Raw genomic sequence first — 16,643 nt, forward strand, 5'->3', positions numbered from 1 at the left:
TACACATATAGGCTTGTGACATCTCATCCAGTTATCACATCTTTATGAGATAGCTGCAATGTTAGTATCTTTCTACACGAAGGAAAACTGAGTCTCAACTGTATTACTGTCATAGGGACCCCATGACTGACCCACTCCTTTCATTCCTTTATTCCTGCTGGGGCCACTGGGCAGGGCAGAAATGCCATGGACATGTCTTCAGTAGGGAAGTAGAAAAAAGGAAAGGAAATTAGGGAGCAAGGCACAGGGAAAGAGTTTGATAGGGCATATGGAGTGGAAATGAGGGAAGGTGCCCTGCCCCCAAAACTTTTCCTCCTGTTCTGATCAGACCAAACCTCTCTCTTAAACTGTAAGTTATTGATTGATTTCCGTCCCCAATGTTCTCTGAGGCATGTTTGCTTGGAGTGGCTGGGTAAAACCACCTGGTTGCATCATCATCTCTGAATGTTTCCCAAGATCCAACCCTTGCAGAGGTTAATCTTATATTTCTTGTCTTGTTTTCACTGTAGAGAATTGTGTGGAGTTCCAGAAACTGAACATGAGCAACCACAGTCATGTGTCCCTGCAGAATGCCACCTCTCCCGTCATGGAGTTTTGGGAGTAAGTGGAAAATGACTTGTGTCCCTTGGCCTGTGAGGCCTCTGTCCTGGTCCTGTTCAGTTAACATTGGCCCCACCCTGGGAAAAGCCTGACCTCTTCTTTCTATGGCTTCACACTTCCTGGCTTCTGTGGGCATTTGACTGCTTTGGAAACCAGTGTGAAGATTTTAGAGGTTTCCCAAAGGAGCAGCTAAGAGAAATGTTTTCTTGTTCTTTGATGACATGTCAGCATGCCTGGTTGCTTATTAGGGTAAGAAGTGGTGGTAAAATGATAGTTAAAAAAAAAAAGGCATTTTTAACAAAAGAGGAGACATACTGTGTTTGTGATAAGCTAAGTCAAAACTATATTTAGCCTGGAAAGCAGAAGTCTTCAGGGGGAGGGGACAGGTTTGTTTTCTTTTGGTAGCTGAAGTGTCATGCACAAAGGAAGTAGATCAACTTTAATGGTAGAGGTTATAAAGAGGAAGATATCAAATGTATTTAAGGGAAGAGCTCAATTTCATAGCACTGGTCTGCACGTACTTCCGAAGGTTGTGATCACCCATCCCTGAAATTGTTTAGCTGGTTGAGGGCTGTCACTTGTTGGGGAGGTATCTGAATCCAACATTACAGGCTGTAATTATGTGGATGGGCATTTTCCTAGAGGTGGGCATTTTTCCATCATCATTCCAGAGGGGTCTATGACCTAGCAGTTACAGGGCTGCCACGTGTGATTATAGAAGTCATTCACTGCACAACCCTAGGGGGCATCATTTATATTGTGAAATGTGTGTTCCAGAATTGTGCATTCCCAACTTGCATAACAATACACAGTGGCCCTGACTCAGGATCTCCTGAGTAGGGATAGGAGGATCCCTTATTCCAGGTATTGAAGAGATGTTTCTTCTGTGAGTCAGAGGTTGGGCTAAATGCTTTCTGAGGCTTTTCAGTCCAAAAAAAAGTATGGTTTTATTCAAGAGCATCCCCTACACTAATTCCTAATGCTGATTATCAGTAGCGTAGAGGGGCAGTGGTTTTATGAGTGATTTAATTATCTGCCCAGATTCCATTCACCTCCTTCCCTCTTTAGAGGTCATGATACTGAATTTAAACTTAACATTCTCATGTTTATACTTAATGTGTGTGTGTGTTAACTCACATATATACACACATTATACATTAATATGTAATTCTATATTTTAATTTTATATAAGTTTTACATTAAGATATATATCTATAAACTATTTGTATATTAATAGTACATGTGTTGTATATTCATCTCCTGAATAGTACCTAGACCTTTCTTCCATACTTAAAAATTTCGTATTGATGATATCCATTGCTTACATTTTCTTACAACCTTGTTTCTTTGCTCCACGTTGGTTTTCAGATGTTCCCGTGTTGATATACATGTAGCTTTGGTTCATTTATTTTTTCCTGCTGTATAGTATTTCAATACATAAAAAGACAACACTGTGTTTAGCCAGCTCCTCTTGATGGGAATTTAGACTTTCTCCTGTTTCCCACTGTTATAAGCACACTGAATAAATATCTTGTCCATGCTTCCCTGTGTGTCTGAATGAAGGGTTCTAGGCCATACAGAGTAGAATTACTCGTAGTATGGTGCAAGCATTATGGGTTTTATCAGATAATGTCAAATTGCTTTCTGAAAAGATTGTTCTAATTTACTTTCTCAACACTAGTGTATGTGAATTTTACTGTTCTATATTCTAGACAGTACTTGGTCTGGTTGATTTTTAAGTTTTGAATCTTGCTATTTCAAGTTGGCATTCCTCTAATTACTTGCGAGGTTGATCACCATTTCATGATGTTTTTTCCTCTATTTGGGTTCCTCATCTGTGAACTTCCTGTTCATATCCTTTTCTTTTTGGATGTCTTTTCTAATGGGTAGGAATTTTGATACATTCTAGATAATAGTATATTGATACTTTCTAGATGTAAGTATGCTGCAAATAGCTTTTCCTACTGTGTGGCTTTTCTTATTTATTTATGGCATATAGGAGTTTCAACTTTATTGAAATCAGATTTGCCAGTATATTCTTTTTGGTTTACATAGTTGGTACCTTAGTTAAGATGTATTACCCTACCCCAAAGTTGTAAACATCTTCTGTATTTTCTTCTAAGAGTTTTAAAAGTTTCTATTTTCATATTTAGGAATTTTATTTTTGCATATGATATGATGTAGGATTTCAGGATTTGTTTTGTTTTTGTTTTTTTAATATAAATTACCAATTTTTTCAGCAGTATTTGCTGAATAATTCACATTTTCGTACTGGTTTGTAATGCTCTCTTTCATATATAATTTTCCTGAAAGTACAGGTCTGTTTTGGGGCTCTGTGTTCCATTCCACTGGTCTCTTTGGCTAATTGTGTGTTAATACCACACCTATACTTTTATTGTAAACCTAGAGGTGGTAAGACAAGTCTCTCACTTTATTATTTTCCAAAATTATTTTAGATTCAGCTTTCAGGTTAAATCACAGTAAAGAAAAAATAACTCTATGGGGATTATGGTTGGCAGTATATTGAATATATAGGTTAATTTGAAGAAAATGGACATCATTATGATTGAGCGTCTCTGTCAATGAACATGGTATAGCTCTCCTTTTATTTGGGTTTTTTTAAATGCCCAATACATTAGTATTACTTAAATGTCTGTAGAGTAGCAGCATTAGAATCACCTGGTTAGAAATACAGATTCTTCAGCCCTTCCCAGACCTACTGAGTCATAGTCCCAAATACAACATACATACGATGTGTGCTAGAGAGGAGGCTGCTATGGTGGGTGGGCCAGTGTGGCCTTTCCCAGCTGCACTGGGCTATGATTTCCCAGAGGAATGTCACAGAGACTTATTTCAAGCTGCACATTTAAGGGTCTATAAGACAGGATCTCTGTGCTTCCTTAGGGAACCTATCCTGAAACTCCACACTGGACAAGATCTCATAGTAACTTACCGTTGTTTTGCACCATCTATTTCCTTTGTAATATATATATATATATATATATATATATATATATATACACACACACACATACACACACACACATACACACACATGTATAAAACCTCAGTTAAATCTTTTTTTGTGCAACATGTTTATTTCTTGTCTGTATTCCCTAAAAGGTAGTCTTACAACAACACCTTGTTTGGCTTTATTTACTATTGCTGGTCTTGGAAGACCCCTCAGTGAATATTTACAGAATGGATAGATGCATGGGAGGAAGGCAGGCAGGCAATATTTTCTAGAAAACGTTACAGGAAGAGTCAACATTCTCTGACAAGAACTCTTCCTGTCACTAATCCGCCCAGCCAATATCATTGATTGCTTCCAGGATCCCTTTGTGATATACGTATTATCAACTTATTTGGACACTAAGTGGTGGGAGAAGACAGCTAACCCGCATCTTTATGTGTAAGTGGACCTTTTGGCCTACCACTTGACCATTCCAGATGAAAGTCCATGGGAGAATGAACCAGTGATTCTAGTTTTCTATTAGACTGCATCTTTATTATCTGTGCTGTTTTGAATGCTACATCCTTAAAGCTCTCGAATACTGGTGTGACACCTTTTCATAAAATGCTTTTATCAGACAGCTATAGGTCATCTTTTCACAGAGTTGAGCTTGGAACAGAGACTCTGTGAGATGTTCATAATATCCTACAAAAATCTGCTGGGGGCCACATAAATTTGAGAAGGGCTGAAGGCTGTACTCTTCAGCAAGAACATCTATTTCTTTGATTAACTCAGATTCCTCAACATCTTTTCCTGTGGAAACATTTGGAACCTTTCCCTTCCTCCCCTTCTGACACTTCCACCTCCCTGAATGCTAGCAGTCCACAAAACACAGTTTGACACATACTATGTTAGGAGGGAGTTTTTCCTTAAATTTAGCCAAGAGTTGACTTCTGGGGCTTTGTATAAAGCATGCCTAATTCTTCACCAGTGTGACAGCCCTTCAAGTATTGGATCAAGTTTCCTCAGAAGCATTTCTTCTTTGGTTCTTTTCACTGCTTCCTTGTGTGGCTGGCTCACAGATGCCTCATCTTGGTTCAGGTCCCAGGTATGCTCCTGTTATCTTTCCTCACTGCCTCTGACTCCAGGGACCTCATTTAGGGATGCACTGCTTGATCAGAATAGAATTCCTCGGCCGCCTGCTCATTCTCTCATTTCACAAATGTCTGAGCTCCTGGTGCATGCACTTAGGAAGGACTACTGCACATTTGGAGGCGGCAATAATCTGGGATGCAGTTCTTGCCCTCTAGAAGCAGAGGTGAGACAAGCTCCTAAACTACCATAAAATCTGTTACAAGGTGCTACTTCCCTGCCATGACCAGTCATGGCTTCACCTTGACCTTGGGCACCTGGCCCAAATATCCCCTCTCCTACCATCTTAAGGGTTCATTTCCCTTTTCAGGGTATAAGTTGTTGGCTTAGCCAGTGAGAACCAAGACTGGAAAGTCTTAGATTCTGGCTCAGGCAGGTGGCCTATGGGGAAGGGCCGTTTGTCTTTCTGATGTCAGATTTCAAAATTAGGCCATCCTGGTTTTCTTAGAAACTCATTATGCATCTAGCATCTGAGCATTTTTCTAAATATGTTTGCAGTTCTAAATTTTAAGCCCTCTGTTGGGATTGAGTACTGTCAAATATGTAACCAGCCTCATGGCATCAGGTGGGATTTGCTCTTTCTTCACTTAAGACCGTGAATCCCATTGGTCCACAGGTCTTCAGCAAAACCATGTATTGCTGTGTATACAATTGAAATCACTTTTGCATGGTGTCCATTTAACCAGCATTTGTTGAACACATACTGTGTGCTGGGCCTGAATTAAGCTCTAAGGGTTTTCAGTTCTATATCTTTATTCAGAAGGATGAGGTCCTATCTTTCTGGTTTATCTTCACTGGATGAGTTTTTAAAATTTAATTATTTCTAAATCATGTGCCACTTGATTTTCTTTGGACACAAATTTTGGGAGGCAGAGGAACTGGAGTGAAACCCTGATTCTTTCTGTGGACCCAGGGCCCAGCACTGCTTCCCTCTCAGACTCCTTCCCCTCTACCATTGCCCTCATCTACACAGGCCTTCTTTCCGTCCTTTGTATATACTTGTCCCACGCTCAGTCACAGGCATTTGTTATTCCCTTTGTTTAGCAGACTCCTCACCAGATCCTTATGTATCTGGCTCCTTCTTATCATTGCATCTTTTTTTTTCTAAGATTTTATTTATTTATTCATAAGAGACACCGAGAGAGAGGCAGAGACGTAGGGAGAGGGAGAAGCAGGCTCCCCACAGGGACCCTGATGCAGGACTCCATCCCATGACCCCAGGATCATGACCAAAGGCAGATGATCAACCACTGAACCACTCAGGTGCCCCTTACTTCTTACTGCAGATGGGCCGCCCTCTCTGACCATCCCAGCTACATCAGCACTCAGCTTCTCTCAACTCCATCGCTCTGTTTTGTTGTCTACAAAGCACTTCCTGTAATCCTCATGTCTTTGTTTACTTCCATATTTTCTCCCTCCCTCCTTTGAATATAAGCCCCATGCCAGCAAGGACTGTCTTTGTTTCCTGTTGTTTTGACAACACATTCTAGGTACTTAATAAATATTAGTAGAGATGGATGAGTGAATGAATGAATGAATGAATGAATGGATGGATGTTTTTTAACCCCTTAGAGTTTGTTGTCCTTATTTGTAAGTTGGGAGTGATAATGATAACACCCACCTACAATGCTGAGATGAGGATTGGATAAGTCCTCGCCTGTATTGAGCCCAGTATGGCTTAGACCCTTTGGAAAGGATTGATTGCAGAAAGAATGTTCATTATTGACTTTATTGACTTTTCTGTTTGTGAGATGGGGATTAGCCCGGTTCCCCACCCTGCCACCTTCTCTGGATTGCTGTGAGGATTAAAGGAAAGAACATACACTAAGACCTTGGATGGGTTGTAAGTCAGGTGCCCACCTTAGCTCCTGACACTGAGGCTCAGTGCCTCTCTTCAACCCACCTCTGCACATGCAGATTCATGGCTGGTCCTCATGCAAAATTGGCTTCTGTGTCTGGAGCAATCTTTGAGCCTCCTACTGGAGGGTCAGAAGTGCCCCTCCACCCCACCCTGCCCCAGACCCTTTCCCTAAGTCAGAACCCAACACTGGGTGGCACCATCTACTTCTGCTAGTTTGGAGTACCTTACTCCCAATATATTACCTCCTTCATGTACATAGTGTAGACTTCAGCCAGCAAGTTCTAGAACCCAGTTTAAGTCCTCTCTTCCTCCACCAGCCCAGCACACCACCCAGGGTAGCTTACCTCCCTGAGCCTCCATCTGCTTCTCTGAAAATGGGATGGTAATAGTACCTAACTCTCAGGGGGGTCAGAGCATTGGATGAGATGAGGCCTATGTGCTTCCCTCGTGGTGAGTACTCAATATGTAGTAGCTAATTTTTAAAAGGAAGCTATCATTCAGCTCTTTGAAAGCCTACCTGGATTCTTTTCAGCATTCTTAGAGAAGGCTCATTAGCTAGTTCTGTTTGCCCCTTAGAGTGGATCTGAAGAACTCTCAGTGCATTTTCTTCACTTGATTGTTGTTTTGACATTTTCTGAGAACCTCCAAGGTGCTGGGCACCTTGTCAGTAGCCAGAAAGATCAGGGGGCTTCTATCTGTACCTGAAGAAGCATATAGCTTAGTAAGAGGAAGCTGGAAAATAAAAATATAATAATAAAATAAAAATATTTTTTTGAAATATAAAGCAACGTATTTGTAGGATAGCTGCCTTGAGCTTAGATGAGGAGGCCTGGATGCCTGGGCTTTGGGGAAGGCTTCGTGGAGTTGCTGAGGCTTAGCTGGGTTTTGCAGGGTGAATAGAAGTTTATGTGTTTGCCAGTGTAGTGAGTGTAGAGCATGCCGGGTGGAGGAAATAGCACAGATAAGAACCCAGACACCTGAAGCTATGTGTTGAGGTTTGTAGACTTTACCTGAAGTGCTACTACCTGTGGAGCCTGGGGAAGGGTGGAGGACTTTGCTGAGGAAGTAGACAGGACCAGAACATCTGGTCAGTCACAAGTCTCTATAAAGTACCTATCCTATGTCAGGTATCATCGTAGGTTCTGGGATACGGCATGAACAAAACAAAAGACTTGCCTGGTGGAGCTGACATCATAGATAGCCAAATAAGCAGAAAGTATTAGGTTAAGTCAGGATTGGTCTGCTGAAGAAACAGCAAGCAGGGAGCAAAAGTGTCACAGGATCAGGGAAGGCCTCTTTAAGGAAGTGGCATTTGAGCTGGACCTGAGAGGAGTGAGGGAGGCAGCCTTGTGGATATTGGGGATGAGCCCTTGGGCCAAAGGAGTAGCAGGAGCCGTGACCCTGCAGTGGGAGAATGTTTGAGGTGTTTGGGGAAGAGCAGGCAGCCAGTGAGGCTGGAACCAAGTGCAAAGGACTTCGGTGCCTTTCCGAGGGCTGTACCCATGGAATAATAGGATCAGATCTGGGATTAAGACCAATCACCCACGCTGCCAGGTGGACACAGGAGGCAGGGGCCATGGGGGCGCTTTCTTGGTCCAGGTGCATGAAATTGAGGTTTCTGCCTGGAGAGAAGGCAGGTGGGGTTGGGAAGTAGTGTCCTGACCTGTCAGGGAAGATAGGTAGAAACAGTCTTGTGGGGATGATGGTAATTCTGCTTGGCCATGCCACGCCCCAAGAGAGTAAGAGAGCTTGCCCTTCTGATCCATTAATGCCTCCCACCTACCCACTGGCACTAAGATACTTACTACCCACACACATCCTTGGTGGGCTTTTCCTAATGGGGGCAGATGGGAGGCTCTAAATTTGCCTGGACTCTCTCGGCTTTTACACAGCAGTGGAAGCCAAGTTAGCAATAACCCTGAGTGCTTGGCCAGCACATTTGCTTTGTCCCCATAATCCTACTTCTGGAACTTTATTCCACTGGTATGACCACACTAGTTAGAAACAGCATGCCAACAGCAACACTGTGTTAATTTTTTTTTTTTTTAAAAAAGGTCACATGTAAAAAGTTCTAAAATATGATACTGATTAGATAAATTATGGTATATGTGCAAGAACTGCTAAAAAGGAATGAGCAGAAAATGTGTTGATGTGGAAAAAGATCTCTAAGGTAAAATGAAGTGGAAAAAGCACAGTGTAGAATGTTATATATAATACTATAATTAAAAAAATATATAGGGCAACCCCGGTGGCTCAGCATTTTAGTGCTGCCTTCAGCCCCGGATATGATCCTGTAGACCCAGGATCAAGTCCCACACTGGGCTCCCTGCATGGAGCCTGCTTCTCCCTCTGCCTGTGTCTCTGCCTCTCTTTCTCTCTGTGTCTCTCATGAACAAATAAATAAAATCTTTAAATATATATATATTTAAGTGTATGTGTATGTATATATATATATGTGTGTGTGTGTGTGTGTGTGTGTGTGTGTGTGTGTGTATATATATATATATATATATATATATATATGCCATATTCCCATAGAATGTTTCTGGAAGGGTACATAGGAAGCTATTGACTGTGGTGATCACTCAAGAGTGGGATGGGGGCAAGCAAGGGTGTAGAAAGAATTTTATTTTTCGTTTTATACTTTTTTGTACTATTTGAATTTAAAAAAATTAAAACCAGGAAAATGATGATTTCATATTTTTTTTTAAATAGGAGCTTGAGGAGTTACTGAATATACTGTCATTTATTATAATGATTCCCTCCTGAGTGACAAATCCCAATTACAACCCTGGTTTTACCTTAATAGTCATTATTTATTTATCTTACAAATCATTTTTGTTAACATTATCTGATTTAATTTTATAGCAGCCCACTGAGATTGGCAGAAGAAAGAAAAAAATCTCCATTTTTCCATTAAACATAATCTTGGAGAAGCTGAGGGTTTGCTCAGTTCATATAACAAAACTCAAAACTCTTGGCTCCCGCTGCCTCTCCTCCCCAGGCAGCCCTGGTTTCTCCAAAGGGCCCTGCTCTGGGGTGTGTGTGGGAGGCGGGAGGCTGCCTCCCCCTACATGTGCTTCCCCATGGACTGAGGAATTCACTTCCTTCCTGCTGAGTCCTCACCACCAGAGAGGTGTTGGGGGCCCAGAGTTAAGGAGAAGAGAAAAGGGGTCCTGCTGAGATGTACAAGGTTTTACCATACCAGCCTCAGTGGAAAGGAGCAGGCTTGGGCAAGCCCTTCTCAGCTCTCAAGAGATGCACCAAAGCAAATCCAGATCAGCATTTTGCGTCCTCTTTATCCTAATTATTTAATATTTCACTGATGGCAATAGTAGTGAATGTCATGATTCAGACACAACAGCTGCATAAATGTGATATGTTTGTGTATCACATATTAAATATGTGTTTTCATCAGTTCAGGCTGCTATAACAAAAATACCACAGGGCTGGGTGGTTTAAACATTTTATTTCTCACAGTCCCAGAGGCTGAAAGTCCAGGATCTAGGTGGTGACAGATTTGCTGTGTCATGAAAACTTATTTCCTAGTCATAGATGGCTGTCTTCTTGTGTGTCCTCATGTAGTGGAAGGGGCAGGGAACTCCCTGGAATCCCTTTTATGAGGATACTAGTCCCTTATTAGGATTCTGTCCCCATGACCTAATCGCCTCCCATGGCCCCATCTCCTAATACCATAACCTTGGGGATTGGGATTTAATGTATGAACTTTGAGTCTGTTGTAGCATGTTCCTCCTGGACCCACCTCCTAAGAAAAAAACTATTAACAATTCAGAGTCTCTTCCTCCCAGTATTTTCCCATACATTTAGTATCATTCTTCTTAACTTTTCTTTTTGTCCTGTCTATTGATGGAAATGAGTTCCCAGTTTCAGGAATTAAATTCTATTAAAGGTCAACTGCATTTTACAGAAATGGGTTCTCCAGTGGACACTTAGATTTCCCTTTTGTAAAAATAGTTCTTTGTTTTTTGCAGAAAACGTAGAAAGCATGTTTAAGTAAAAGAAGGAAAAAGAATACACACGAGAGGATTTCAATTTCCACACTGCTTAGGCTGGGAGGGATTACTTGTGGCTCCCTTATTTCCAGCAGATAGGCCCTGGTAACCACCCCTGAAGTAGGACCTAGGCCTCCCATTCAAGGAGCAGCATGCAGCACCTCCCCACTGCCAGTGATGGAGGCCCAAGGGGAAAGGGTCCCCCTCACCCCTGTTGTGAGCTCTCTGCCCTCAGTTGTCAGCACTGGGGTACCTGCTTGCATAGAGCCCTCGCCACAAGAAGGACCATAGCTCAGAGTCCTGCTGATGATACAGATTGAACACAACTCTGAAAGCAGAGCTTAGGGTAGAAGCACTGCTTGTAAATAGAATTACTGAAGTGCTCTTTGAGAGAACAGTGATGTGATATGGAGACACAGAGACCTGGGCTTTGGGGCCAGACAGCAAGAATTTGAATCCTGTTGCTGTCATGGATTAGCCTTGTGTTCATCACTTAAGTCTCTGCGATGAGCTTTCCTTGCCTGAAGAATGGGAGGAAGAGATAGTAATTGGGCTTAGTAAGTGCTGAAGAGCTATGATCTACTACTATTATCTTTTGTTGATTGGTGGAGTAAAGATATTTGTATATAAAATCAGCCACGAGTGTATTTGTTTTCACAAACACAAAAATCGTGGATGTCTTACACTAAATAATGGGATGTAGCAGTGTACTGAACCAGAAGGGCTTTGTCTGAGGTTCCTTTTATGTCTTGTTGGGTGGAGCAAGGGAAGGGAAGCACTGCCTGTGTGCCCTGGCCCTGAACATGCCCTCTAGCTGTGCTATTTCAATTTAATCCACCCACCCGGGGGATAAATGATATAGAATCCCTTAGGGGTCCTCATCCCACACAGGGGTTTCTGAGGCAGAGAGAAGTTAAGGGACTTGTCCAAATGGACCCTCAGCAAGCCAGAGCCAAACCTGGGCTGAAAGCAGACCTCTCCAATTCCACCTGCCTCCCTTTGCCCCTCCAGGTCTCTCCTGCCTGTGTCATTAATATGACAGCAGCTGCCTGTTTTATCCTGTGACAGAATGTGACTGGCATGTCCTTTCTCTCTGCAGGCTGGTGGACCTATGCTCTTGAAAGAATAGTTTTGTTTTGTTTTTTTTTTAATCAGAGGGGGAGATATAATTGATGAAGAGAGGGAGAAACTAATGGGGAATGAAGAGAAAGCTCTGGTACCCAGCAAAAACAAAATAGAACCACCTTTTGGGTTACATCTTTACTGGATTTCAAGGGATTCCCCTAGGAAAAGGCTTGAACCTTGCTTTTAGAAGAATAGTATGGTTTCCAGCTGAGCCAGGAATTGCACGTGACACTGGCAGACTCTGATCTGCTGTGATGACAGATGTAAATTGATGCTGACCTCCTGGAGTATAGCTCATGGCCTTGTAGCTGGTGGCATAGGCGTTTAATGAATGACTTTAATTAAGACTCAGGCTCAAAATAATGTGTAAGAGGCTGTTACCAAATTTTAGTGCATTATCTCTATTCTAGATGATTCTTTAAAAAAGATTTTATTTGCTTATTTGACACAGAGAGAGAGACAGAGAGACAAAATGTGTACACGCAGGGGAAGCAGCAGGCAGAGGGAAAGGGGGAGACTCATCTCTCACAGAACAGGGAGCCGAATGTGGGGCTTGATCTCAGGACCATGAGATCATGACCTGAGCCAAGAGCAGACGTTTAACCAACTAAGCCACCCAGGCACCTCTATTCTAGATGATTTTTAATGAAATTACAAGAAAATATTTGAAAGTCCCCAGATTTACACACACACACACACACACACACACACACACACACACACACACACACACTGCCTGCCCTACACTGCTCCTGGAAGGCATCCAGGATGTGGAACAAAGCACCAGAACTGGGGGATCGGACTCTTCCACTGGGCATGTGATTTGGAACCTCTGTTCCCTCATTGGTGAAATGAGTATACCCCAACCCCTCAAGGTGTAAAGTGATGATGGTGGGTGGTAAGTAACTGGCCGGTGGTAGTGCCTCTCCCTCCTGCATCCAGCCTGCTGTCCCACCACCCTCCTCCCCAATAAGATGACATTCAAAGGATAGAGATCTCCTGGTGGGATACACTGGAGCTGGGAACAGATCCCCACTCTCTGCCCTGGATCTCTTCCTTCATCTAGGGCTTTTCCTGATGGCAGGTGTGCCTTTCCTGCTTGCTGTCCCTCGATGGCAGACAGTGGCTCTTTGCCAACCTTGACACAGAACATTCCAGAGGGGCCAGGCGTGGCAAAGATGGTCAGACTTCATCAGAGCTTTTGGTGGCTGGTGATGCAGAGGTGTAGTACTGTGGGAGCCCTAGGGGCAGGGCTGGAAAGGTTTGGGCAGCACTATAAGACCATGCTGAATCCTGGTGAAGAGGAGAAAGGTTCCGGAATTGGAGGGTCCTGGGACTCCAGCCTTGGGTGGCAGGATCCTCTCCACTACGTGGGATCCGTGTAACCCAGGTGAGGATGGGCTATGTTAAGAACCAGTGGGTTCCCAAAAGCTGTGGTAGCCTCTCTGTTGCTCAGCCTGCCCTTTCTGCACTTTGCCTCCTGACCTGCAGTACCTCTGTTCACATCCCTCCATGAGGCACAAAGTTTTGGGGCCCTTCCCTGAGTTTTGATGCTCTAATAGTCCCTTCTTCTAGACACACACTCCTCTTTTCACTGCCTTCTACATCCCTAGATCTCACCCTCTTGCCAGGGGGACCAGAACAGGAGACTGGGATGCAAGTCCAAGGCTCTGCGACTCATCAGTCTGTGATCCAAGGAAAGGACAGTAATTACACGGAGCCTCCATTTCCTCAGGACGGCGAGAATAAAACAAGAGTGCCAGTGCGCTGTTCCAGTGTGTTCTACATAATGCTAGGAAGTATTGCTCTGGAAAGGCAGAAATGTGGCAGAGGGTACTTCCTTCCTAACTTCTTAATAACTGAGTTATCATTTACATGCCATAGACTGCTCTCCTTTTGGTGTACAAGTCAGTGATTTTGAGTAATTGCCGATTGTGAGATCATCACAATACAGATTTAGGACATTTCCATCACCCTCTTCAGGGCTCTGGTACCCGTTTACAGTTCATCTCCCTTCCCGCCTCCAGGCAACCACTCCTCCCCTTTCCCGCCCTCTTGATTTGCCTAGTTAGGACTTTGCATATAAATGGAGTCGTTCAGTGTGGGTCCTTTGTCACTGGCTTCCTTCACTCAGCATAATGTTTTCAAGGTTCATCCCTGTTATGACAGGTATCACTACTCCATCCCTCTTTGTGGCTAAATCATTTCATGGATACACCACATTTTGTCTGTCAGTTGATGGATATTTGGGTGGCTTTCAGTTTTTGGTTGTTATGAATAACCTAGGGGTAGGATCTCTGAATTTTAGGTCTAGCTTTTTTTTTTAATGTTTTTTAAATTTTTATTTATTTATGATAGTCACACACAGAGAGAGAGAGAGGGCAGAGACACAGGCAGAGAGAGAAGCAGGCTCCATGCACCGGGAGCCCGACGTGGGATTCGATCCCGGGTCTCCAGGATCGTGCCCTGGGCCAAAGGCAGGTGCTAAACCGCTGCGCCACCCAGGGATCCCTAGGTCTAGCTTTTTAAGAAACTGCCAAACCATTTTCCCATGTGGCTAAACCATTTTACATTAGTACCAGAAATAGGTGATGTTCCATTTCTCCACATGCTTGAGGAAACTTCTTAGTGTTATTTTGATTATTGCCATCCTAGCAGATGTGAAATAGTATCTCATTGTGGTTCTAATTTGCACTTTAATAGGAAACACTTCTGAATAAATTTGGGAAACATTGTGCTAATCAGAGCTATAAAGGTATCTTTATTGCAGGACTTCTCAGAGCCTTTAATATTCTCATGATTATTGAGACTCTCAAAGGAGGGCTACAGTGTACATCATTTTCTCCAATGAGGGCCTGGTATGACCTGGGAACTCTGAGTGTCTTGAGGGATTAGTGTTCTTTGGAAAGCATTAGCCCAGGACAGGGGTCTAGAGACTACTGCTCCATCCAACTTTATTGCAAATAAAGTTTTATTGGAAGACAATCACACTCATTCATTTATAAATTGTGTATGGCTGCTTTCACATTTCAAGGACAGAGCTGCATAGTTGGGACAGTAACAATAGGGCTTGCAGAGCCTACAATATTTACTCTCTGGCCCTCTACGGAAAAAGTTTGTTGACCCCTGATGTAGGACTGCCTGGTGCATACTAGATGCTCACTTAACCTTTAGGTAAAAGGAGGGACTGACTCTAAGGACCGAGAAAACACTTTGTGAGGCTTTGTCTTATTTGAGCTGGTGCTTTAAAGGACAGGTGAAGTTTTTATAGCTTGGGAGAATTAAGAAAGACATTCCTGGCAGAGGGAACAACAGGAATGAATCTTTTAGTGAAGTCAGAGTGTGTTTGGGGGCTGGTGGGGACATCTGTGTGACCTAAGGGGATGTCTCAGGCCAACCTGGATCCCTAATTGTATTCCCTGAATGGCACAGTCCTGGCCCATCTTCTCCACAACCAGACAGTGAGTCCAAGCTCTAGAGTTGAACATCTGTCGCTTTAGGTTCTGCCTCCACCTCCCTGGGCATGTTAATTTGCCTAAACCACAGTTTTCCTATGTGTAAAATGGGAATAACAGTCGCATTCCCCTTGGGAATAAGCATGAAGGAAATCGAAGCTATTTTTAATGGTCCTTGTTATTATTATCTTTATATCCCTGGGTGGTAAGCTTTACTCATTCTTGTAGCTTTAGCCCTTAGGAGTTAGCACCTGATAACAACCTGCTGAGAGATTGAATGATGCAGAAACCTCCATTTCTTGACAAGGAGATTCCTCACCCTGAGCCTCCAGTGGGTTTTGGGACTTCTGCCAAGGGCCCAGAGGAGCAAGCCCCCATATGTGGGGAGAGCTGGGGGCCTGCACTTCTTCCTTCCCAGAGAAGTGACAGCAGAACCCTGAAGGCAGAGGGATTCTGGAGGGGGCAGGCAGGGAAGGCACATTTGTTTTGGTGATGGGCCCTTTTTTGTTTGCTTGTTGCTTGGGGAGACCAGAAAGGAAGACCAGCGAGGCTATTTATAGCCTGGCCCCTCAGTGCCAGTTTTTAGGGCGGTCTCTGCGTCCCTGGCACCACTTCCTCCGTGGCAGGTTAAAGAAAGGTGATGTGTTTGCCCGCTCCGGCTCCGTGCTGGACATTAAGATGAGGCCTCCCGGCTGGCCAGCCACTCTGGGAGCTGTTCCCACAGGGCCTCTCCCAGGCTCTCTGCGGGTGGGGGAGAGGGGCCTGGCTGTCTGCTCCCTCTTTGCTTTCCTGGTTCGGCCCACTCCTGGCTCTGGAAGCTAGGGAAGCCCCAGGTGTGAGGCTGTTTCCTTCTCTCTGGACTCAGCCTCTCTGTGTATGAGACACTGAGAGGGGAATGAGCCTGATGCCTGAGGACTGGATTTGGGATTCTAGCCATTTCCCTAGGACTGTGAAGGATGGAGGAGGGGCCTTGAGTGAGGTGCATCCTCTGCCTGGGTCAATTTCTGGCAAGGCAGCAGTAGGGGGAGGGGTGTGAGTAGCAGAAGAACCTGATTTCAAGTCCTAATCTGGGCAAGATGCTTTACCTCACTTGGCCTCAGTTTCCCTGCCCACAAAATGGGTCTAATAATACCCTCACAATGAGGACTGAATGTAGCAAGCTGTAGGGGTGTCAGTGGCACCTACCATGGTCCCCTCCGTTGTCAGCTCCACCTAGTTCTTTCCTGACAGTCTCTTAATAAGGATGGTTACTTTCAAACTGGCCTCTTGATTTTCCCCAACTCTTTCTCTCTGTTCCTGTAGAAAATGACAACATCTCCACCTGCAGATTCTTTCTTCTCTCCTCCCTTACACGCCATGCTGTCCTGTGTTTGACACCCCCCCCCCCACCTATTAACTATCCCATTTGTACCAACCTGAAAACAAAACAGGCAGAAGTAAAACCGCTTTTGTGCTCTGTGTGGCCCTTTTAGCTACCACAGCCT

The 16,643-nt window shown here is 43.8% G+C and overlaps 1 protein-coding gene across 1 annotated transcript in view; it reads left to right on the plus strand.

Moving 5' to 3' along the window:
* The window catches only part of SLC6A11 (solute carrier family 6 member 11), a 127,984-nt gene that overhangs the window by 6,451 nt on the left and 104,890 nt on the right, over positions 1–16,643 (plus strand). The window contains exon 4 of the mRNA XM_041761552.1: positions 510–600. Coding sequence (XP_041617486.1) covers positions 510–600 — 91 coding nt within the window. The remainder of the gene's footprint in view (positions 1–509; positions 601–16,643) is intronic.

This window comes from Vulpes lagopus, chromosome 7 (genome assembly GCF_018345385.1).
Source record: "Vulpes lagopus strain Blue_001 chromosome 7, ASM1834538v1, whole genome shotgun sequence".
Classification (NCBI taxonomy): domain Eukaryota; kingdom Metazoa; phylum Chordata; class Mammalia; order Carnivora; family Canidae; genus Vulpes; species Vulpes lagopus.